At 39.5% G+C, this 23,660-nt stretch overlaps 1 protein-coding gene across 1 annotated transcript in view; it reads right to left on the reverse strand.

Annotated features, from left to right (window-relative positions):
• The window catches only part of LOC138745861 (lysine-specific demethylase 7B-like), a 77,695-nt gene that overhangs the window by 8,802 nt on the left and 45,233 nt on the right, over positions 1-23,660 (reverse strand). The window contains exons 11-17 of the mRNA XM_069903283.1: positions 21,919-22,010; positions 16,179-16,268; positions 14,039-14,263; positions 13,827-13,954; positions 12,565-12,719; positions 9,359-9,456; positions 7,567-7,718 (exon numbers count right to left, since the gene is read on the reverse strand). Coding sequence (XP_069759384.1) covers positions 7,567-7,718; positions 9,359-9,456; positions 12,565-12,719; positions 13,827-13,954; positions 14,039-14,263; positions 16,179-16,268; positions 21,919-22,010 — 940 coding nt within the window. The remainder of the gene's footprint in view (positions 1-7,566; positions 7,719-9,358; positions 9,457-12,564; positions 12,720-13,826; positions 13,955-14,038; positions 14,264-16,178; positions 16,269-21,918; positions 22,011-23,660) is intronic.

The raw sequence follows: 23,660 nt of genomic DNA on the forward strand, positions 1-23,660 counted from the left end.
CCATGCTTGTGGGGTAGAACTGGAAATAGATCTTTATTGGATAGCACTTACAGAGGCAAGCACACAGAGGAAAGGCTGCTTCATTCTGTGAATCTCTGAATAATACCATGATCCATTTCTCTCTTTAATCCACTTGCCTGCCTTTGTTTGAAACTGTCTGATACCCTTACCTCAAACATCTATCCAACTCTTTCTTTTGCTTATTTCAGGTTTCTCTCAGTATTCTAAAGTTTAACAAGTGGAAAGGGAGAAGAGCTTTGGATTTTCACACTTCTGTGAGGAAGAACCTTCATTCATAAATGGCTTGTTTTACTTTCATCATGCAGTCCCCCTCGAGGAAAAGGTGTTCAGTTGCATCCATTCTGTCTTTTTAAATGCCTTTTTAAAATGGACGTCTAAACTCAAGGAGGTAATAACCAGTTTTTTAAGCTGCATCATTCTCATAATGTTTGTTCCATACCCCATGCTTAATTCATTCTTCAGGGTGCAGAGCCCTAAACAGAATGCATTGCTCTAGATTATCTGGCTCAGTGGACATCAGAATCAACTTTATTCTTTGTCTCCTTGAGAGAAGGACCAACAATTCGTCAGTCTCTGAATTCAATTCATCAGCAGAAAATGGAACATTTGTCCCAAGGCTGGGGTTTTTGCATTGGCTCAAACTAAATACATTTATTCCTTTGTACATAATTTTCTTGCTTTAATTCCACATCCACTTTGTGCGCCAAAAAATTTCACATTCTAACCAATGTTTCAGTTTAGTTGAACCAATAGAGTAAAATTATGTTGTCTTTGTTCAGTACCATCTGACCTCTCTTTGCAACTCTACACGTGCACCGAGTTTTTACTTGCTCTAAATGATGTCCAACTGGAGTTCTAGCCAAACAAACAATTATCCATCTTGGTATGTGTGACAATGAGCCTGAACTTGTACAATGCTGAATGGCAGAGGGAGGGGTCTGGTGCCTGCAGGGATTTCTTATGCTCTAACCAAGTTACATTCCCTCTCCTAGTAAAAGCAAGAATGCTGGAGGAATTCAGCAGGTCACGCAGCGTCCAAAGGAGGTAAATATATATAACCAATGTTTCGAGCCTGAGCCCTTCTTCAAGGTATGAGACCTGGTAGCCTATAGAAGGGCTCAGGCCCGAAACATTGGTTATACAAGTACACGATCCTTTATCCAGAACCCTTGGGGTGGGGGACAGTGTGTTCAGAATTTTGGATTTTTTCGGATTTTGGAAAGCCAGATTTAAGCCCACCCGAATTGTGCTGCCGTCTCTCCCCCACCCACCTCGCCCACCCGACTTGTGCTGCCAGTCCCCCGGCTGCCCGACTCGCGCTGCCGGTCTCTCTCCCCCACTTGCCGGATTTTGGAGCTTTCCGGATTTTAGATGTCCAGATAAAGGATTGAGTACCTCCTATGGAAGCTGCGCAACCTGCGGAGTTTCTCCAGAATTTGTGTTTTTACTACAATCGCAGTTTAATTACATTCTCTCTCCTCATCTGTTGTAATAACAAAAACTGCCAATAACCAACACCCAGATACTAATCTTTAGTAAATGCCACTTGTCAAAGTGTTGACTCTTGCTCATTTGCATTGCTGAGCAGCCCTCAATTCATATTAGACCACTGACATCATCCACAGAACTCCAATTCCATGTAATGGCTAATTTGATAACAAGTACTTTTGAAAAATACAAATATACCTCATCCAGTTTCGCATCATCTGCCACACTAGCTACAACTCCAAATCTATTTCTCTCTCATCTCCATTTATTTTGCTCAGTCACTAAGTGACTTGATACAGCATCTTTCTATTAGGTTCTTTATCCAATTTTAATTTTGAGATACAGCATGTTAACAGGCTCTTGTGGCCCAAGAGCCCATGCTGTCCAGTTATACCCATGTGACCGCATAAACGACTGACCCTGTACATCTTTGAAATGTGGGAGGAAACTGAATCACATGCAAGAAACCCATACGGACATGAGGGAAATGTACAGACTCCATACAGATAGCAGTGGATTTGAACTCTGTTTGCTGGTCCTGTGATAGTGTTCCACTAACCACCATCGGGAGGATGCCACTCAACCACTAAAGCCTGCCCTATTGTTCAATATCATTATGACTGATCTGCCCCAGGCCTCATCTCCTCCTCTGTGCCTGAATTTTATTTTATTTTTTTTAAAATGTACCCATTTCCTTTTCAAAAATCCCAATAACATATCCTAGGTCAAGAATTCAAAACATTTACCACCCTCCACGAGAAGTTCCAACACACCTCAGTTTTAATTCCTAATCTTCCATTATGAATACATCTCAAAATCTATTGTGTAACCCATAACACAGCTCGTAGGTTTCAATAAGTTCATCTACATTTTAAACTTTGGAGAAAATAGATCCAGTTTCTTTTGGCACATGATGGGACAACCCTTTCACCCCAGGAACCAGTCTGGTGAATCTCTTTGGGACTGTTTCCAATGCCAATACAGGGCATCCCAGCCAGGTTACAGAACACATGACTTACAGAAATTCTCCCATAGACTGTTTTTTCAAGATAGCAATAATGATGTTTCACAGTATTCTCTTTGTTTTGAAAAAAATTACCAAAATCTTAGATGCTGCAAATGTGAAATAAAATTAGAAAAGGTAAGAAACTCTCAGCAGGTCTGGCCTCATAGGTGGATAGAGAAAGCGTCAACTTTTCAAGTCCGACATCAGAACTATGGCTGACAAAAAAAGCTTGTTAAACTGCAGAGTTGGAAGTGGAATGTCTCTGATGGGAATAAGTCAGTTATCTGGTCAGTGAGTGAATGGGAGCAGTTTGAGAGAGAACTAACAAAAAAATGTAAGAGTTTCAAAATGCAGAGCAGTAAAATGTGACTGGAAGGTCAATCTGGGCACATCTTCCACTCCTAGAGAATAAGAAAAAAAAGAGGGAATAGTAAATAAATAAACATTGGGAATTTGGGAGAGAACAGAAATGTCCTGAAATATATTAATGTTATGAAAGGAGGTGCTGGCAATATTGAGGCACCTAAAGGTAGATAAATACCTGGAGCCTGATCGAGTATGCCATGGGAAGCCAAGGGGGGGGGAAAAATTGCTGGGATCCTGGCAAGGATTATTTTGCATCGGACACTGGAGAGGCATGAGAAAAATGGAGGGTGGCTAGTGGTGTGCCTTTATTTAAGATGGGCTGTGAGGACAACGTGTGAGCCAAACAGTAGCGGAGGGGATTGTGAGAGCCAATGATCTACATGCATTTAGAAAGGCAAGGACTGAGTAGAGTAATTCAGTACAATTTTGTGAGTGGAAAATAGTTGTCATGAATTTGTTTGAGTTTTCTTGAGAGGTGATCAAGAGGACTGATGAGGGAAGGGCATTGGACAATGTTTGCATGAACCTTTGCTTTGTCTATTATCCCCCATGCTAGGATGGTCTAGAACACATTAGATCACATGGGATCCTGAGGGAGCTGGAAAATTGGCTTGGTGGAAGGAATGAAAAGGTGTTAGTGAAGGGTCAGTGCTCAGAATGGAGACCAATGATGTATCAAAGATCAATACTGGATCCACTGCTGTTTGACAAATAGAACAACATTTGAGATGAGGATGTAGGGTGAATGACTAGCAAGTTTGTGGATGCCACCAAAATTGGTGGTGTGTGAACAACAAAGATTATCTCAAGCTACCGGAGGGTGAAGTGGGAAAGAAGGCCAATGGAATTTAACTCTGACAATCCCAAGGTGTTGCACTCTGATAGATTAAACCACGGCAGGAATGACACAGTAAATGTTGGGGCCCTGGATAGTTTTCTTTAGAACAGAGAGACTTAAGCATACAGGTATATAGTTTCAGGAAGGGTGAAAAGGTGGTGCCTCTACACAAGGGACTTGAGGTGCACCTTTTTCACACTCTATGTGGTGGATCATAGAACAAACTGCTAGAGGAAGTGGTAGAGGCAGGTGCAATTGTAAATTCTGAAAGATATTCAGACAGGTACATAGATAAAAAGGGAAATGGGCCAAACAGGACTCAGTTAAGTGGACAACTGAGTGTAGAAAAGGAGGATCATGAGGCCTGTTTCTGTGCTGTTAAAAATTACAACTCTCCAAATGTTCAGGTGGGAGTTGTCTAGTTTCAAAATGTAACCCCTCAAAGGGGTGAAGCATGAACAGGAAAATACCCAGGGCATGTTTGAAGGGAACTACAATTTTAATCTACATATTGATTAAACAAACCAAACATGCAAGGGAGTGGTAGATGAAGAACTAGTGCAGTATATTAGGGATTGCTTTTTAAACAGTATGTAACAGGACCCAACCAGGAACAGACCATCTTTGATTTTTTAAATTTAAGTTTTTTATTTACAACACAGTAGAAGCAATTCTGGGCAGTTAAATCCATACCGTCAAAGTTCACCCTATTAACCTACAACCCTGATGGGAGGAAACTGGAGCACCCATGAAAAATGATAAGTTATGGGGAGCACATACAAACTCCTTACAGATAGCGCTGGATTTGAAACCCAGTACCTGGGACTGTTATAGCACTGCACTAATCACTACACTAACCATACCATTACAAGGATAATGAGGAAGAACAAGATATCCTGTGGTTAAGGATCCCAAAGGAAATCCTAACCACAATAATGATAGAATTCTACATACAGTCTGAAGGTGTACACCACAGGATCAAAGCCACTGCAATGGCATGGTGGTAGAGATAGAATGGGAAAATATCCAAGAGAGAGGCTGGTGGATGAAGAATGGTATATTATTCAAGCAGTTGGGCCAGAAATCTATCCCAAAATACATAGAGGCATTCCATGAGAAAGATGCAAGGTGTGAAACAGAGTTTATGGATAATGCCAAATTGAAACGTAGGGCATTCTGAATGGCCTAGGCTGGAGGTAGGCCAGGGACTGCAAAGTGTTCAGGGTTCAGCAACAAAAGAGTTAACAAGCTCATAAGGGAGAACATTAATTTTGAGAAAAATTATATCAAAACAAGCAGTCAGAGATTTCATGGAGATAGAGAGATGTCTATGAGGGGCCTCTCATGAGAACAGGACTGGTGAATTAATAAGAAACAAAGAAATGTCAGTTATGTGAATGGAATTTTCACTATCAAGGATCCGGCCAATATCCCCAAGATAACAGAAGGGTCATTTTAAATAACTGGGAGAAAACTTTATAAATTTCACTAAAAGGGGATAAAGTATTACAGAAATTCCTGAGATTAAAGGCGGATAATCACCAGAACTCAACAGACTGCACCCAAGGAGGTGGCTATAGAGACAGTGGACCCATTGGTTAAAATTTTTCATAACTCACTAAATCCTGGGAGGAAGACTAGAAGATTAGAAAGTAGTCAAGGAGACTCCCTTTTTTGAAAAGATGTATACAGGAACTACAGTCCAGTTAATTTAACATCTATTGTTGGAAAAATGCTAGAGTCAATAATGAGAAAAAATAACTTAATAATTTAGGAAGCCTAAAGATAATCAAACCTAGTTTATGAGGTTTGACAAATTCTCTCACATTATTTGAGAAGCCATTTAACAAGATGGAGGCATACAAGCCAGAGGATGCATATTAGCAGGGATCGAAAACTGGTCATCACAAAGGAAACAGAACCCTGACATTCATTCTTTTTCTCTCTCTCTATCTCTCTCTCTGCTGACGCTGTCTGGCCTAGTGTTTACAGCAATTCATAACTGGAAACAATTTCTTTAGATTTATTTGTCCACACTTATCTTGATTTGTCACTTTTATATTCAAGTGATCAGGCCATCTTTATAGTTATAAGGGTTCGCAACATGTAAAAAGGCCCTTCAGCCCAGCTTGTTCAGACTGATGAAACAAGGCCCATTTGCCTTTGTTCGCCCCATACTCTTTTAAACTTTTAATAGCATAGGAACACACTCTTCAGACCACACCTCTGCCAGGTATGATGCCCAAATCAAACTAAAACACTGTTGCTTGCACTTGATGGATATTATTTGTTCCACCCTTTCTGTGAAGGTACTCCTTGGGTCTCAAATCTTTCCCCTCTCACCTTATATTTAGACCCTCTAGTTTTAGATTCTTCTACCTTCAGAAACAGATACTTATTTCTATCTCTCATAACTTCTCATAAAGCTCAACAAGGGCCCCCCTTCATCCTCCTATAGTCCAGAACCCCCTTGGATTCTTATACTCCTAGTCAGCTTCTCCTCGAAATTCTTGTGAATCTTTCCTGCACCACTTTCAGCTTAATTATCTATTTCCTGTAAATGGGTAACCAAAACTGCACACAAAACTCTGTGTGGTCTCTCTAACGCCTGGTACAGTTGTAACATGATGAGTCTACTCCTGTACTCAATACCCTGGTTGAAACTTACCAAATGTTTTCTCTACCACCAGGCTCCTATTGTTCACTGTGTAAATCCTGCTCTGATTTAACCCACCATAGTGCATTTGTCAGTTAAGTTTCATTTGGCTTACCCTGGCCCACTTTCCTAGTTCATTATGGAACTCTACTGTAACAGTCTTCTAATAATAAAGATTACAGTCAACAGTTGTCTTCTGTCTCCTGCCACTGAGCCAATTTTGCACTCAATTTGCCTCTCTCACCTGGTTTGAAATGTTTTCATAAACCTTCTCTATGAAGGATCTGCCAATAGCCTTGCTGAAGTTCAGGTATCTGACATTAAATGCACGATCATGGACCCTCCCTGCAACTTAAAAAAACATTAGAGCATCTTCCCTTAAACTCATTTGTGCCAACTCTCCCTCAATAGTCTTTGATGAAGGGCTCAAGCCCAAAATCTCTGCCTTTGCTACATAAAGGACACTGTTTGACCTGCTGAGACTTTCCTGCACTGTGCGTTTTTACTTCAACCACGGTGTCCACAGAATTCTGTGTTTTACCTCCCTCAATAGTCAATAAAAGGTCATTACAACTTTCCCTTAAATTAATTTCCAATTTCCTCACGATCTATGTTAAAATACTGGCCTGTAATTCTTCAGTTTATCCTTTTTCAAAGAATGACAAAAAAATGGGCCTCCAAACCTCTGGCTAGGGAGGACTGAAAATTGTCATTGCAGCATCTGTGATTTCCCTTTATTAGCCTGGAATATACATCATTTTCAAAGTTGCTAACCAATTCATATGTTTATCCCATCTAACAAACACATTTATCTTCCTTATGTACAAAACTTGCATCATTCCCTCTTTTGTTTGTATGGGGAATCATGTCGTTTTCCTTAACAACACAACCTGCATCCTCTGCCCCTACACATAGATCATTTACTGAACCTTAACAGGTCTTCCTCTTTCCTTCAATACCCTTTTCCTCTTCATGTACCTCATGAAATTGAAATCACCCTTGCCTGGCTACATGCCCATGTACAGTGATTCCACTCTAAGTACACATCAGGACTACCCTCAGTATTAGTTAGCATTTATATGGAATAGGCAATCACTTTGAATATCCAGATCACATCTTCCCTCAGAACTCTGATCAAAGTTCATTTGCCTCATGACTCCAAGCAACTGGAATCTTTCATCCCCTGCTTACCTCTCAACCATATTGTCCTTTTTGCAACGCTTTAGACTTGTCCTGGGCTTATCTGGAACTTGGTGGAGCTCATCAGTCACTGAAGTGTTTGGCATACTATTCTTCACACTATCACCTGGCTGGTGAAAGTTCTCATGCCAAGTGCTTGTTCTCTGCAGGAGAAATTCACATTAGTGTCGAGGATGATAACGAATTTCAAATCTTCAAGTGGTGCTGATTTGGACTTTGTTTCAAAAGGAATGATACAGTTGACCATGAGCTACAGATTGTGCTGATGCACAGACTCACAAATCACAGAAACAGACCCTTCAGCCCACCAGGTCAATCATGAAGCTTTCATCTACAGTAATCCCATTTACTTGGTCTGTAGCCTTCAATGCTTTGGTGATCCAAGTGCTTGTTTAAATAAAGTTTAGATGTTGAGAGAGTACCTGCCCCCATCATCCCTTCCAGCACTGTTCCAAATTCTAACCACTCTCCTGGTAAAAAAGTTCTTTCCCCATTCAAAAAGATTTGCTAAACATATACTGATGATCCATAGATCAAGGAGAGTCGATACAAATTACTTGAACATTCTTCCATTAGGCATTATACACACAAGCAACTTAATAGTCACAGCAAGTTGAATTTTCAATGACTTGTCAGAGAACACAGTTACTTTACATGTAATCATACTAATAACATGCAACTTGCCATATCTCCTACTAGGGGTTCACACTATGGCGGCGATCCACAGTACTCATGAATAACTTGGTTGAAGGAGCAATAAAAGTCAATTCTCCAGGCTTGCTAATAACTGCAAGTTAGGTAGTACATTAAGTATTAGAAATGAAATATTACTCTGCAAAGAACTACTAATAGAAAGCAGGCAAACAAGTTTTCCAGGATATGACACCTATGAATTATGTCGGTTGGTTGGGGAGGAACAAGAGAACATTTGGATTCCAATACAAAAAAAATTGGAAATTGGTCTCACAAAACCTGGAAGTAATGACAAGCTTGTACTGAACTACCATTATGTAGAATCTGCAGCATTGCCAGAATGGAAAACATCGCACTTCAATGACCTTAAAAGGGGCCAGTGTACAGTGTCTAGAATGAAACTGGGACTTAAATTATAAAAGCTTGTGCTCCCTTGACTGTAGAACATAAGAATGATGTCAATTAAAATCTTTTTGAAAATGACTTGATTGGAAAGGATAATATAAACAGACACAGGATCCAAAATTAATAGTTCTTTAAAATTGGAAATTGGGAAATTGTGTGATGTCCAAAAACATTTCAACATGGAGGTAACCGTGGAAATCTGGGACTCACTCTTTTCTAACTGTCGACAAGACCAATGGGGGTAAACTGAAAATAGCAAAGTTTAAAAAAAAAATCATACTTTAGTTCAGCTTTTTTTTTAAATTAAGAGTTCAAGTAAATTGAACATGATCTCATTATGTGTTCGAACACAGATGAGAAGCTGAATGGCTTTTTGTCTGTTCTTACACCTGTAATCATTGCAGTCTGGTAGTAGACCTCAGTAATCAGTTAGCTTCTACATCATCATATTTACACTAGAATGCATAAACTGTAACTCAGTACAGCCTCTTGGATAATCTCTCAAGGACAGCCAATGGCATCCTTGTGAATACCTTCATATGATACTGTACATCCATACTGGAGGAATATCAATATCTTGCTCAATGGAGTTCCATGGGCCTCATTATGTTCTGGCTCAATAAGCACATCTAACATTGAGTGCATTTCAGCAGAATAAGGATTGGCAGTGCACAGAATGAAGTACCTGCACGCTCCATTCCTCCTTCACATAATCAGAGTTAAGTTGCTTAGATGATTCAGATGTTCCAACTGGAATTTCAAATCTCACACTCTCAAATAACTCTGCAAAGCAAAAAAAGATGCACGATAACTGTAGGTAAACAAAATCACGAGAGGAACTAGATCGAGTGCACACAGGGAGTCTCCCGCCCAGAGTAGGAATCAGTAACCAGAGAAAGTAGATTTAAGGTGGTGGTGGGGTAGATTTTACAGGAACCTGAGGGGTCACTTTTTAAATAAAAATAAAAAAGAGGGTGGTGGGTGTCTGGAACACACTGCCAGAGAAAGAGAAAGTGGTTGAGGCAGATACTATTACAATATTTAAAAAAGTAAAATTGGGACACATACATGAATAGGATGGATTTAGATGGGATTAGCATGGGCAAGACATTTTGGTTGGTGTGGCAAGTTGGTCCAAAGTTCCTGTTTCCACACTGTGTGGCTGTGACTCTTTCACTGTAGTGATATACAAATTAGAAGCAAGAGAAAGCCACTTGGCCTCTCAAACCTGTTCCTCCTTGTTTGTAACCTCAAATTCACACTGGCATCTACCTCCAGTAACCTTTGACTCTCTTATGCCAGCAGAATATTTCCCTTTCAAATATTCAAAGCCTCTGCTCCCCACTGCCCCCAAAAGTTCTACAAACTCAGTACCATCAGAGAAAAATTTTGCCTCTGTCCTACCTTAAATGGAGATCATGCAAACCTCGGTGGCAGTGTGAGCTGTGAGGAAGATTCCAGGAAGCTGCAAGGCGACTTGGATGATTGTGAGAGTGGGCAAAGGCATGGCAGATGCAGTATAACAGATAAATGTGAGGTTACAGGCAGGTAGATTATTATCTGAATGGTGACAAATTAGTAAAGAGAAGGTGCAAACGGACCTTTGTGTCATGGTGCATCAGTCACTTAAGGAAGAAATGCAGGCATGGTGAAGAAAGCAAACAGAATGTTGGCTTTTTTTTCCCCAAGAGGATTTGAATATAGAAACAAGGAGGTCTTAGTGCAATCATATAGGGCCTTGGTTAAGCCACACCTTGTGTACTGTGTGCAGTTTTGGTCTCCTAATCTGAAGAAAGACATTTTTGCTTTTGAAGGGGTGCAATGAAGGTTCATCATTTTGATTCCTGGGATGGCAAGACTGACCTATGAAGAAAGACAGGATACACCAGGGTTATATTCAATAGAATTTAGAAGAATGAGAGGGGATTTTATTGATACGCAAAATTCTGACAGGTCTAGACAGGATAGATGCAGGGGGAGTGTTCCCAATGTTGGGGATGTCCAGATCTAGGGGCCACAGTCTAAGGATAATGGGAAACCCATTGACAACTGAGATAAGGTGACTTTATTTTTTTAAAACTCAGTTGTGAACATGCAAATCACAGAAAGTTGTTGAGGCCACTTCATTAGATGTATTCAAGAGTGAGTTGGATGTGGCTCTTATGACTAAAGGGATCAAGGGGGATGGAGAAAAGCTGGAATTCTGACTGAAGGTACATGATCAGCCACAATCACACTGAATGGCAGAGCAGGCTCGAGGCCTTCTCCTGCACTTGTATTTATTTAGAACACGGTAAAAGCCAATTTTGGCCATTGAAACTTGTGTCATCCAATTACACACAATAAGTTTTGGAAGGTAGGAGCAAACTGGAGCATCCAGAGAAAACTGATCAATGTCACAGACAGAAGGTACAAACTCCCTACAGATAGCACTGGATTCAAACTCTCGCTGCTGTCGTGGAAATAGCATTGCACTAACCACTATGCCATCTATGGTTCATATTCTATGTTAATTCTTCTTTGAACATTAATACCCAGTCCACATCCCTTTAGACCTTATGTTTCAATCAAGTCTCATCTCAGTTCTCTAAACCAGTGCATACAAACATAGCTTTGTGAAAACAAGACAACTGGCTCATTCCATGTATCAGTCTATCCAATCCTTCTCTAAACCACTTCCAACACATTGGCATCCTACCTTAATAAAGAGACTAGTACAATACAGAAATGGTGTCCAATCATTTGGATGATTGAAATACAACATCCCTACTTTCTTGCACACCAGTCTTTTGCAAATCTACATTAGGATACCAAGATTCCTTTGCATCTCAGCTCTGCAGCCATTCTTATTTAGATAATGTTGCTCAGTCACTCAAGATATCCATATCCATTTGTAGTCCCATGTTCTTTTCACGTCTTAATCTAGTGCTCATCATTGTTGGTGTACCTTATGATTGAATCTATATGATTGCAGCAAGAATTTTAGTGCATTTGTACATTGTTCCTGTGTATGACAATAAACTCTCATTGTATTGTCTTTGTGTCATCAGCAAATACACATTCAAACTCATTATCAAGATAATTTGTATATTGCAAAATCTTGAGGTCTCCATACCCATGAGGTCCAACAGGACCTGCAACTTTTCAGCCCACAGCTCTAACAACATGTTCGGCCAATTTCTTGTTGACAGGAATGAACATCAGTGATATCAAATGAAGAGGACTGCTTCACACCAAGTTATCCATGATCTAACAGAGTGGCTGAACTGGATTTGAAGTGTACCACAGCAGCAATTGTTCATGTAGAGCAAACACAATGGGTCTCAGTTCAATTACTGAGGTGCATCAACCAACCTATTGTCACAGAATGGACAAACTCATTTACAAAAGGCCAGTGCTCACTTCAAGACTTTCTTACTTCCATCACTGACTGTTCCAATGCATAGCTCAGAACCTACAGCAATCCACTTCTTGAATACATTACAAGATAAATTACCAGGTCCAACTGACAGGCAAGCACAGATAATGTTAATACAACATCTTGTACCCAAAGGCCCTAAATGGTGCAAAATATTCAGGGTAGAAGTCAAATAAATAAAAATATATAAAAATCCTTCTATTATCATGGTTAAAAGGAAGAGGGTAGCAAAAAGTACAAACCATTTAGAAGTAGAGTCAAAGAGAAAGTAAGAGTTGGCCAAGATAAAACAGTTATTGTGTAAAATATGACATACATATGCCACAAATTATGGGAATCAAAGGATTAAAAGATAAGGAACTTTGTTATTCTCACGAGAATTGCAGGGATATACCAATCATATTTCTCTTCATTGCAAACTTAAAACGACATACTTGTAATGAAAGTAACAGGGGCATGGTGTGCAGACTCACTGTTCAGGGGAGATTGAGGTTCTGGCTTCTCGTCCTCCCACTCCAAGTTCTCTCCTTCGTTCATCACACTGCCCTGCTCATCTGACTGATCCTCCTCTTCATCTTCACTACTTGCACTGCACTGCTCAGATTCTATCACTCTGTTCATTCCATGACTGGAGAGTTAGAGAAAAGCTTGAATGAATTACAACACAATGCATGGAAGTAGGTTTAGAGTTATAGATGACTTGGTATGGGGAGATTCTTAAAATTGAAGATCCATCACCATCAAATATCACTGCTTCTCTTCCAACAGATGTGGCCTGACCTAATGATTGTTTCCAGGATTTTATTTTCTTATTTTATGTTACCAGTACGAATGTTTTACTTAAGAGAAATGCTAATCTCAATCACATACATGCAAATTGCTAGAGTCTAAAATTCAAGGTAAAACTGGTAAGGTTTTTCAAAAACACAGGTCAACCAAATAAGCGTTATTATTAAATAAGAGACCAACTAACCACTCTTTTCCAATCTAATTGGTATATTTTGATTGAGAGGACAATAAAAAAAAGAGAATCGTAAAATTGAGGAAATGCAAGAGCCAGATCGGGAAGTAGCGAATTAGAAAAGGAATGCAATGAGTGTTCACTGAAGAAATGGATAGTCATTGATCTCATTTAATCCAGAGAGCTTCTCTCCATAACCTTCATGTATAAACAGACCATCCAACACAATCTCTGCCATCTTCACAAGACACCATTACCAGTCACACCATCCCATTTCTTCTCAAGAAACCATTCCTACAATGTATTGGTGCACCACACAAGGTCTGCTGGAAAACCAATGCAGATTGACAGATCAGAGTTTAGTCTGCAAGGATGAATGAACTTCAAGCTGCCAGTCATTTTAAATTTTCTCATGCCCATTGACCTGTTCGTCTTTGGCCTCAATGTCCCCCATAAACTCAAGGAATAGCAATCCCATCTTCCATCTGGATTGATCTGTCACTCTTTCTGTTGGCCTCCACCTGATCACATGCATCCTCTTCTCAAAGAAGAAGATGCAGGATTCAGGGAGAAGACTTCAGTGAGATTGTTTTCAGCCATCCCTAATCTATACCAATGGTTTGAAGACGTACACCTCTCATAGTGATTCTTTATTAGCCTCTCCTTTGCTGAAAACAGCCAATCAACCAACATGCAGTGGAGAACACAGAACAAAAGCTGTAGACCATTTCCAATGCTGCTTTGGAAAACAAATTCAAAAAGCATGACACATACCTAATGATTCTTCCTTTTGACAGTACCAGCTGCAAGTTATTATCACTGCGGCCTTTCTCAGCTATAGTTGAAGATGGTGGTGAGGTCCCACTAATTTTCACTTTCAGTGTGGAGCTGGACATGTTATCCTGTTAACACATCAACAGCAATATGAGAAGAATATTTATTTCGACTTCATCCTCTAATCAAGTGCATAGTTGAACTCCACCTACCTCATTCCACTGAGCCATTTCCATCTTCTTTAATACCTGGCGAGTGTGTAGCTCCAGAATATCAAGGTTTGAGTGCATCTTGTTTGAAGACTCTCTCAATCTCCTACATTTCCTCTTATTAGGGTTAATACTTAAGGAAAAAGTCTTGTCCTGAGGGATGCGTGTGACTGGCACCGCTGACACCATTGCCTGAGATTTCATGGGTTTATTGCCAATGCTCATCTCCTGCAAATAGAGGCAAAATTTCATACCAAGTGACCAAGCTACTTTATGTGTGCATTCTTGAAGACTTATCAAGGTAGACCCACTTAGCTTTATGCCCATCTATTGACTAACTTTTACTAAGCAGATATACACGATCAGGTTAAACAAAAATTTAGATTGCAGGTCCTGGTCAACAGAAAAAGAAATACAAATCTAATTTTTTTTTAATTCCAATTTCAAGCCATCCAGTTTACCTTTCTTCTCCTTATTCTTTTTCTCCTTTTGTAACTCCTTTTCTAAAACTCCAATTTCCTGTTCCAACCTTTCTGATTCAGCTAAATACTGCTTTTTCAATCTAACTGTATAACTAATAATCTGTCCTCTCAAAAGTGCATCCCACAATATAAACTTACTAGTCACCGAATCTCTATTTATGAACAAAAACTGTTGAATTTGATCTGTTATAAACTTACAGAATCCCTCATCTTTTAACAATGACGGATTAAACCTCCGATACGAATGTTGCACCATTTCGGTCCCAACATATGCCAACAACACTAAAGAATGGTCAGATAAAAGCCTAGCTTTATATTCAGTCTCCACTACATTATCTATTAATCGAGTCGACATTTTAAAAAATGTCAATTCGAGAATAAGTATCATATAGTGCTGAATAATATGAATAATCTTACTCTTTTACATTCATCTTCCTCCACACATCAATTAAATTCAATTCCTTTATCAAAAACACTAACTTCTTGGCCATTTTTTTTCTTATGTACAATTTTACCTGATTTATCCATCTCCGGGTCCAAGCAACAATTAAAATCCCCCCCTATTATCATATGGTCTTTGGATTCGGACATGTTAATCAAGACATTCTGAAAAGATTTTTCACCATCAACATAAATATTCGCCAAAGTCCAAGATTCTGAAAAAATCTTAATTAAATATCAACACTCTCCCAATAGCCTCATGAACAGATTCCAAAGTAAAAGATAAATTCTTATGAATTAACAAATCTAATTCTTCATTAAGGATCTATGCACACTATTTTAGCACAGATTATTTTTAAGAACATTGCAATAGTCTTCTCAATGTCTGGTACCAATCTGATTCAAATAGAGACAAAATAATAATTAAATTATTCAAACTAGTCAGTTTTCTGCTCACTCCAAGCCACATCTGAAATCAGATGAATCAGCAGATGAATTGTTTCAACAGATAATTTGAATTACTTGAGGAAAGTAATTACATTTATTTTGCTTGTATTGCAAAAAGGCTTTAATACATGAAAAGTTTTGTGTATTACGGATATTTTTTAAAGTTTTAAAGCTTTACAACTTCATCAGATGGCTGGGTGGGGTAGCATCCGAGTCGTTCCGGCTTACTGACATATCCCAATAGTACTGGTAAGACTCCACCTACTGTGTATAATCAGCCAGTAAATTAATCTTACAAGAAGGTCAAAGTCTGAACTGTGAATGCAAGAGACCAAACCTGGGCAACAACTTCATCAGGAAAATATTCATAGATACAGCAGGTAACAGGGCTTCCAGCCTTCAAGCCAGTGCTGCTCAAATATGCCCAATTAACCTGCTAATGTACATCTTTGTAATATGGGAGGAAACCCACATTCACAAGGAGAACATACAATTCCTTACAGATAGCTACAGATTCGAACCTGGGTTGTCAGTGCTGTAAACCCAACACTAACAGTACACCTTTAGGTAAATGGAACAAAATGAAGTGGATTAGATGCTTTACAGGGCTGCTTAATGCCTTAATGGCTTAAGATGCCTAAACAAGGACATCATTCTAAAATAGTATAAGCAAGAAATTTGTTACATTTATTGCATTTGTATGTATTCTAGCTGCCACTTTGTAAAATGCCAAGTACAATCAGTGTTCAGATTGAAATAACTGATCATTTTACCTCCACAAAGCGAACTTCCTTGCTGAGTTCCTTAATAAGATGCCCTGGTCTGATATGATCTGGAATTTCAGATGTCCGGCCAATAAACCCCTGGAATCACAGCAAGCATTAAAAGTTTAAAAACAAAACTGGCACAGTAATACAATACTCCTGATAAATACAGAAAGTACAGTATGTTTTTTTTAAAAAACCATCTGTTGGGCTCATGTGGATGAACTCAAGTCCTTTGAGTAGCTCTGCTCAGATCATAACTTATTTGTTGCCTCATGCTGCCTGATCCCCATGTTGGATCCCCTCCCAAGTGCTCAAGAATCTAACGTCTTGGTTCTTAAAGGGCAATCAGCAAATAAGCAATCAATAGCTCACCAAGTTAGATCCTAAAGATTATAACCTATACAAAAGGTATTTCTGTTAAATCAATCAATGCCAATATCTTAACCTGAGATTATGGCCCTGGTTCGTCTGCTCATCTAGAAGTAAAACAAAAGCACATAGGCCAAGCTTTCTCCGCCCTTGCTCCAGACCTCATCACTGTGGTTAGGCAAATAATGCCCTCAATTCTGAAGACCAAGTGAGAGCACCTCCTTTGATGTTAAGATAGCATTTGATCAATTGCAACACCAAGTTGTCCCGGTCAATCACTCCAGAACATTCTACAGGAGGAAAGAGGTTATGGGGGGGGGTGGTGGTCACAAGACTCTCACCACCAGGTTCAGGAACAGCTGCTCCCCCTCCACCATCAGACTCCTCAACAACAAACTCAATCAGGGACTCGTTTAAGGACTTTAATTGTGCACTTTGATTTTTTTAAATTCTCTCTGTATTCTACAATTTGTTTACATTTGTTATCGGTTTACCGTTGTTTGTTTATATGTATACACTGTGTACAGTTTTTTTGCACTAACAATAAGTGGTAATTCCGTCTCACCCTCAAAAAAAAAATCACAGGGTTGTATGCCATGTCATGTATGTTCTCTGACAATAAATTGGAGTTTCAGGGCAGTTTCCAAACTCAACCATCTGCTGATGAAGGGTAAGTGACCTGAAATGTTGATAGTTTCTCTCTCCTTTATGGAGAGAGACCTGACCAGCTGAGTATTTCTAGAGCTCTTTTATTTCAGATTTTAAGCATTTATAGTTTTTTGGTTCCTTCAATGCTTTTCTATTGACCTTCTTTCTCTTACAAGGTCAGAAGAGAAGTAGTTCCCTACTGATAGCACTGTGTTAAATTCCACTGAAAAGGGATCAGCTAGTGCAAGATGTGGAAAGCACTCAGGTACATACATTCTTGTGATAGGAGCCAGGTAACGACTCCCTCATTGTTCCCCTCCCTTGGCAATGGTAATGACATTAAAGGTCCCTCACCGTCAACAGTCCAGAGTCACCAATGACCAAAATACCGCTGGAGCTACCATAAATGTTGTGGCCAGAGAAGCTGGATTTCCTGTGACTATTGACATAGTTCTCCTGTTCCCAAATCGTTCCATCTCCAAGGCACATCAGAACTATGGTAGAATATTCTCTGCTTGTCTATTTGAGTGAGGGTCCATGAAGAATCTCCACAACATCCTGGACAACCCTGTCTGCTTGACAGCACACTACACATTCATGCAGTACAGAAGCAGGCCCTTTGACCCACCACCTCCATGCTGACCTTTTCGCCCATCTTCATAAATCCTATTTGCCCTTGGGTAAATGGGATTTTGTCCTTCTATGGCTTGCCTATTTATCTAAATGCTTCTTCAACACATTAATTGTATCCAATTCCATGTCTTAGGAGAAAAATGTAATCCTCATATCCACTTTAAAGCATTTCTCTCAACTTAACCCTACACCCTTGTGTTTTTGATACCCCTCCGATGACCAAAAACATGTTTACAATCTACTCTATCGTCGTCTCTCATATTAGAACAATGCAGCACAATACAGGCCCTTCGACCCTTGATGTTGTGCCGACATATATTCATTCCTAAAAAAAAGTACCAAACCCTCCCTACTCCATAACCCTCTTATTTTTCTTTCATTCATGTGTCCAAGAGTCTCTTAAATGCCCCCATGTTTCAGCTGCCACCACAATCCCTGGCAAGGTGAAGTCTGATTACTTGTTCCCAATGATGGGGGAGACGAGGACTAGAGGGCATAGTTTAAGAATACAGGGTAGGCCCTTTAGGACGGAGATGAGAAAGCATTTTTTTACCCAGAGAAGTGTGAATCTGTGGAATGCTCTGCCACAGAGGGTGGTAGAGGCGGATTCGTTGACTATGTTCAAAAGAGAGTTAGATAAGACTCTTGTGGGTAACGGAGTTAAGGGTTATGGGGATAAGGCTGGAAAGGGGTACTGATGGTAATGATCAGCCATGATCTAAAATGGCGGTGCTGGCCCGACGGGCCAAATGGCCTACTCCAGCTCCTATTGTCTATTGTCTAAGACATTCCAAGCACCCATACTCTATGTAATTTAAAAAAAACTTACTTATCCCTGATGTATCCCCTAAACTTCCCTCCCTTAACTTTGTATATATATATCCTCTGGTGTTTGCTGATCCTGCTCTGGGAAATAGGTACTGACTGTCCATCCTATCAATGCCTCTCATAATCTATCAAATCTCTCAACCTTCTATGCTCCAAAATGAAAAGTCCCAGCTTTGCTAACCTTGCCTTATAAGAATGGTTTCCCAATATCTCTGCACCCTCTTTATTGCTTCCACATCCTTCCTATAATGAGATGACCAGAACTGAACACAATACTCGAAGTGTGCTCTTACCAGAGATTTGTAGAGTTGTAACATGACCTCTCTACTCCTGAATTCAATCGCCTTATTAATGAAGCTCAGCATCTCATAGGCCTTCTTAACTATTCTATTAACCTGTGCGGCGACCTTGAGGGATGTATGGATTTGAACCCCAAGGTCCCTCTGTTCATTCACACTGACTATTAACCCTGTACTCAGCCTTCTGGTTAGTGCTAGTCCTTCCAAAATGCATCACCTCACACTTAACTGGATTGAAATCCATCTGCCACTTTTCTGCCGACTCTACATCCTATCTATATCTTCTTGTAACCTTTGACAACCTTCAGCTCCATCCACAACTCCTCATCCTTCCGCCTCTTCATCCAGGCCATTTATAAAAATCACAAAGAGCAGAGAAGTCTCAGAACAGATCCTTGCGGCACTCCACTAGTCACCGACCTCCAGCCAGAATACCTTCCTTCTACTAATACTCTCTGCTTTCTCCTACAAGCCATTTTTTTAAAATCCATACAGCTTTTTCCACTGATCCCATGATTCATGACCTTTTGGATGAGTCTCTCATGGAGGACCATGTCAAATTCCTTGCTAAAATCCATATAGACCACATATACCACCTTACCCTCATCAATTCCTTTTGTTACCTCCTCAAAAAACTCAATCAGCCTTGTGAGGAACAACCCTCCCTTCACAAAGCCATGATTTTCCTAGTCTCATAAGAATTCAAATGAACAATACAATCATTTTCAACACTCATAATAACATACAAAGTACGTATTTATCTCCCCACATCCTATCCCATAGAGTTGCAAATAAGGTCATATAAATTATACAGATACAAATACTGGTGGAGTCAACGACCCCTAGAGAAACCTAGGAAAAGGGTAAAAGCAACCAGGGTGACTAAATAACAAAAGGAAAAAAAAACTAAACAAAATTTTAAAAAAGCATGTCATCTGCGTCATGTCCCACTTCCTTAATCCCACTCATCTCCATGCTGGGACAGATTGTTACAGTACTCATAATTCAAAGGGGGGGGGGGGGGCTAGTCAAATCTGCATACTGATGTATTTCAAATAGGATTTCCACACTCTAACAATGTCATGTTTCCTCTTTGGATGATTTTCTCCGGGGAATACAACTCTATATTTACATATTCCATCGTGTGGTATTTAGTTGGGAGTCTGACTTCCACAAAACCACTAAACACTTTCTGGCTACTACCAAGGCAACCTTCACGAATGGAATTTGATCTTTGGTCAATCTAAAACTCACAACCCTAATAACTCCCAGAAGGTACAACTCTGGATCCTTTTGAAAATCCACCTTTATAATTTTTTTTCCCCCAGAATGTTCCCCAGGTCTTTCTAGAAGGATTTCACCCTTCTACGTAACCAGGTGGAGTGGACAAAGGTTCCAACCTCCAAACTACACCTCAAGCACATTTAATGTATCATATAGGTGGAACGTTGAGTGGTTGGGGAGGGTGGAGTGAAGGAGGGAGGGAAGGGAGGGGGGAAAAGGGGAGAAAATGATATTCAAGAGGGAAATGTTTGTGTGTATTTTGGTCAATATGGTTCATAGTGTGAAAAATAAAAAAATTAATAAAAAATTATACTGGTGCCCAAGATCAGCAAAGTGACCTGCCTCAACAGCTCTTCTGAACAACATCTTGTGCATTTTAAAACACGTTGATAAGCACATTAGCTCCTACTGGTACTCAATAAATTATCAGGACTCCAATTCTACCAGTTCAAAATCATCTTTCAAAATTCCCCCATGGCCTCAATACTCTCAATCACTAATAGCTACTTTTATAATTTAATCACAACTCATGGTTTACTCTGGTCGCTCTGATTTTCTCCCAACCTCCTAAAACATACAGGGTTTGTAGGTTAATTGGTGTATTTGGGTAGTGTGGGTTTATGGGACAGTGGGGCCTGTTACTGTGCTGAATCTCTAAATTTAAATTTTAAATAAAAAGCTACTCACCCCATCAAGTCTAAGTTGGTTCCCACAGCAATCCCATGAACCCATACCCCAACTCTTGCCCATATGTACCATTGCCATCATCTCTTTCAAGCTCATTAACTCCCTTGTACTCCATTATTTTCAAAATCGTTTCCAGTTTATTGTCCATATATCTAAGTGAAAGGAGTTTTTTGTGAGCAGTCCAGTATGTTTCCTCTCATGTGTAAGCAGCTGTGTAAAGTGGAAGAGCAAGAGCTTATTACAGCGTGCAATGTTCCAGTGAAATGGTCAATTCACATATTACACAGGAGAACTATTGTGATGTTCATTCAGGAGCCAAAAAACTTGGGAAGAAACCATTTCGGAAGCTGATAAGAGTACAATTTCACACTCTTTATCCCTCCCCAGGGAGAGGAGTGTGGCCAAGGGGTATTCTTCAGTAAGTTTTTTGCCTTTCTTGGCAGCGGAAAATGTAGAAAGAGTTGGAGGGGAGGGAAGTTTGCGTGATGTTCTGAGTTGCAACAACACACAAAATGCTAAAAGAACTCAGCAGGTCTGGTGGCATCCATGGAAGGTTCCAGGTTTACCTGCTAGAGAAGATAGATTTTCTATCTATTGGGAATATCTTGAACTCTTTGATTTAATTACAAGTACATTTCTGTTCTTGAGTACATGCCTGGTCCATTCATTTAGCCATTCGACATTTCTCCATGCAGCTAAAGTTGTACTTATGCACATAATCCACACTAACTTTCCAGCTGTATCTCTAAATTTAAACTTTAGTTGGAGATATCCATTTTAAAAATGCTGTATTAAACGGACACCCTGTCTGTTTTATGACAAAATCCACAGTCAGCCTTCCAATAACCGATCAAACTCTGAATTCAAGAGCTGACATGGCAAACTTACAATTTTTCAAGGAACAGAATCTAGTGAAGGTCTCCCTCTGTATCTATATACCTGAAGAATCAACCTACTATAAAAATGTGTTCAGAAGGGATCTTTATAAAAGCAATTACCTCCTTCTGAATCCAGCATTTAAGTGATGGGATGAGTGACTTGACTCCTTGCACAAGGTACTCTTGTGGCTGACAGCCGTCTTCCCTCATTTCTAAACACATAAAATGAAATTCAACTTTAATTCACAAAGTCCACTGAGGTTAAATTATGGAGGTTTTGAAACAAAACAATTCAATTTTGAAAAAATGTACCATACATATTCAATCAACATATAAAGGCCTCATTAACTACAACATCCTTGTAATTTTACATCCTTTGTTCACATTGTTAACCCTGTTTGTTCCAAAAGGGATTCCTCATTCTTTAAATGCAATAACTGATGCCCATCTCACCAACCATCAAACAGTATTGTCTTGCATTCCCTTTTGCACTGAATCTATACTATTTTTTTTTTAAATTTCAGATCCCTGAAAACCTTTGAAGCTCTTTGTTACCATTTATCGATTTTAATTTTTATATGAATGCCAGTGATAGATAACCAGCTCTCTCACCACCGTTTTCAACTGCTTCATTGAAGAAACAGGAATTTCATCCAGTGTTGAAAAGATTTTGTTTTGACCAACTACTCCATATTTAACAATTTACAAACTTATCTAAAATTCAGACAAGATGGATGAAAATTATATAACTCCTGTAGCAGAAATAAAGGTTTTTAAATATTTTATTTTAATTTTCACACTCTTAAAATTAAAACAAACTATATAATTTTTTTTAAACATTCACGTAACACACAGAGTCTGTATTTATCCCCTCCACACTCTTACAACTGAAAATACAATCAATTAAATTACATTAATACAAATTCCAGTGGGGTCAAAGACCCCGACAGAAACCTAGAGGAAAAAAAATCAGAAAGGCGAAGTAACAAAGGACAAGAAATTTTTAAAAAACTCAAAACGAATCTGAAAAAACGCGTCGCCTGTGTCATGTCCAACGTCTTGGATCACATTCATTTCCCTGCTGGGACAGATTGCTACAGTACCCCTATTTCGAAGGGTTGGGGTGGTGGTGGTGGTGGGGGAGGGGGGGTGGAGGGAAACTAATCAATCTGTGTGCCAATATATTTCAAGTATGGTTGCCCCACCTAAATTAATGTGTCATGATTCTTCCTTAGATTGTATGCGATTTTCTCCAGGGGAATGCAACTCTACATTTCCATATTCCATTGTGTGATATTTAGTTGGGATCGGACTTCCTCGAAACCACTAAACACTTCCTGGCTACCGCCAAGACAAAATGAAAAAACAAATTTGGTATTTGGACAGTCTAAAACTCACATCCCTAATATCTCCCAGAAGATACACTTCTGGATCCTGTGGAAAACCCATTTTTGTCATTTTTTTTCAGAATGACCCCCAAGTCTTCCCAGAAAGATCTCACCCTTGTACATAGCCAGGTGGAGCAGACAAAAATTCTAACCTCCACACCACTCCTGAAGCACATTTCTGAAATTTCAGGCTTTGATTTGTGTAATTTTTGTGGTGTGAGGTACAGCTGGTGCAAGAAATTGTATTGCACCATCCTACATCTGGCATTGATGACTCCAGTCACGCTGTCTAAACAGAGGTCTTGCCACCACTCTTCATTGATTGTTGTTCCCAAATCAGACTCCCATCTCTCCCTTGACCTGTGTAAGCCCAGCTTCGGGCCCTCACTTTGGAATATGTAATACATCTTAGACACAAATTTACACACATTCCCCAGTCAAATTAGAATCTCCACGTTACAACATCTAAATGGG

Source organism: Narcine bancroftii, chromosome 11 (genome assembly GCF_036971445.1).
Source record: "Narcine bancroftii isolate sNarBan1 chromosome 11, sNarBan1.hap1, whole genome shotgun sequence".
Lineage (NCBI taxonomy): Eukaryota > Metazoa > Chordata > Chondrichthyes > Torpediniformes > Narcinidae > Narcine > Narcine bancroftii.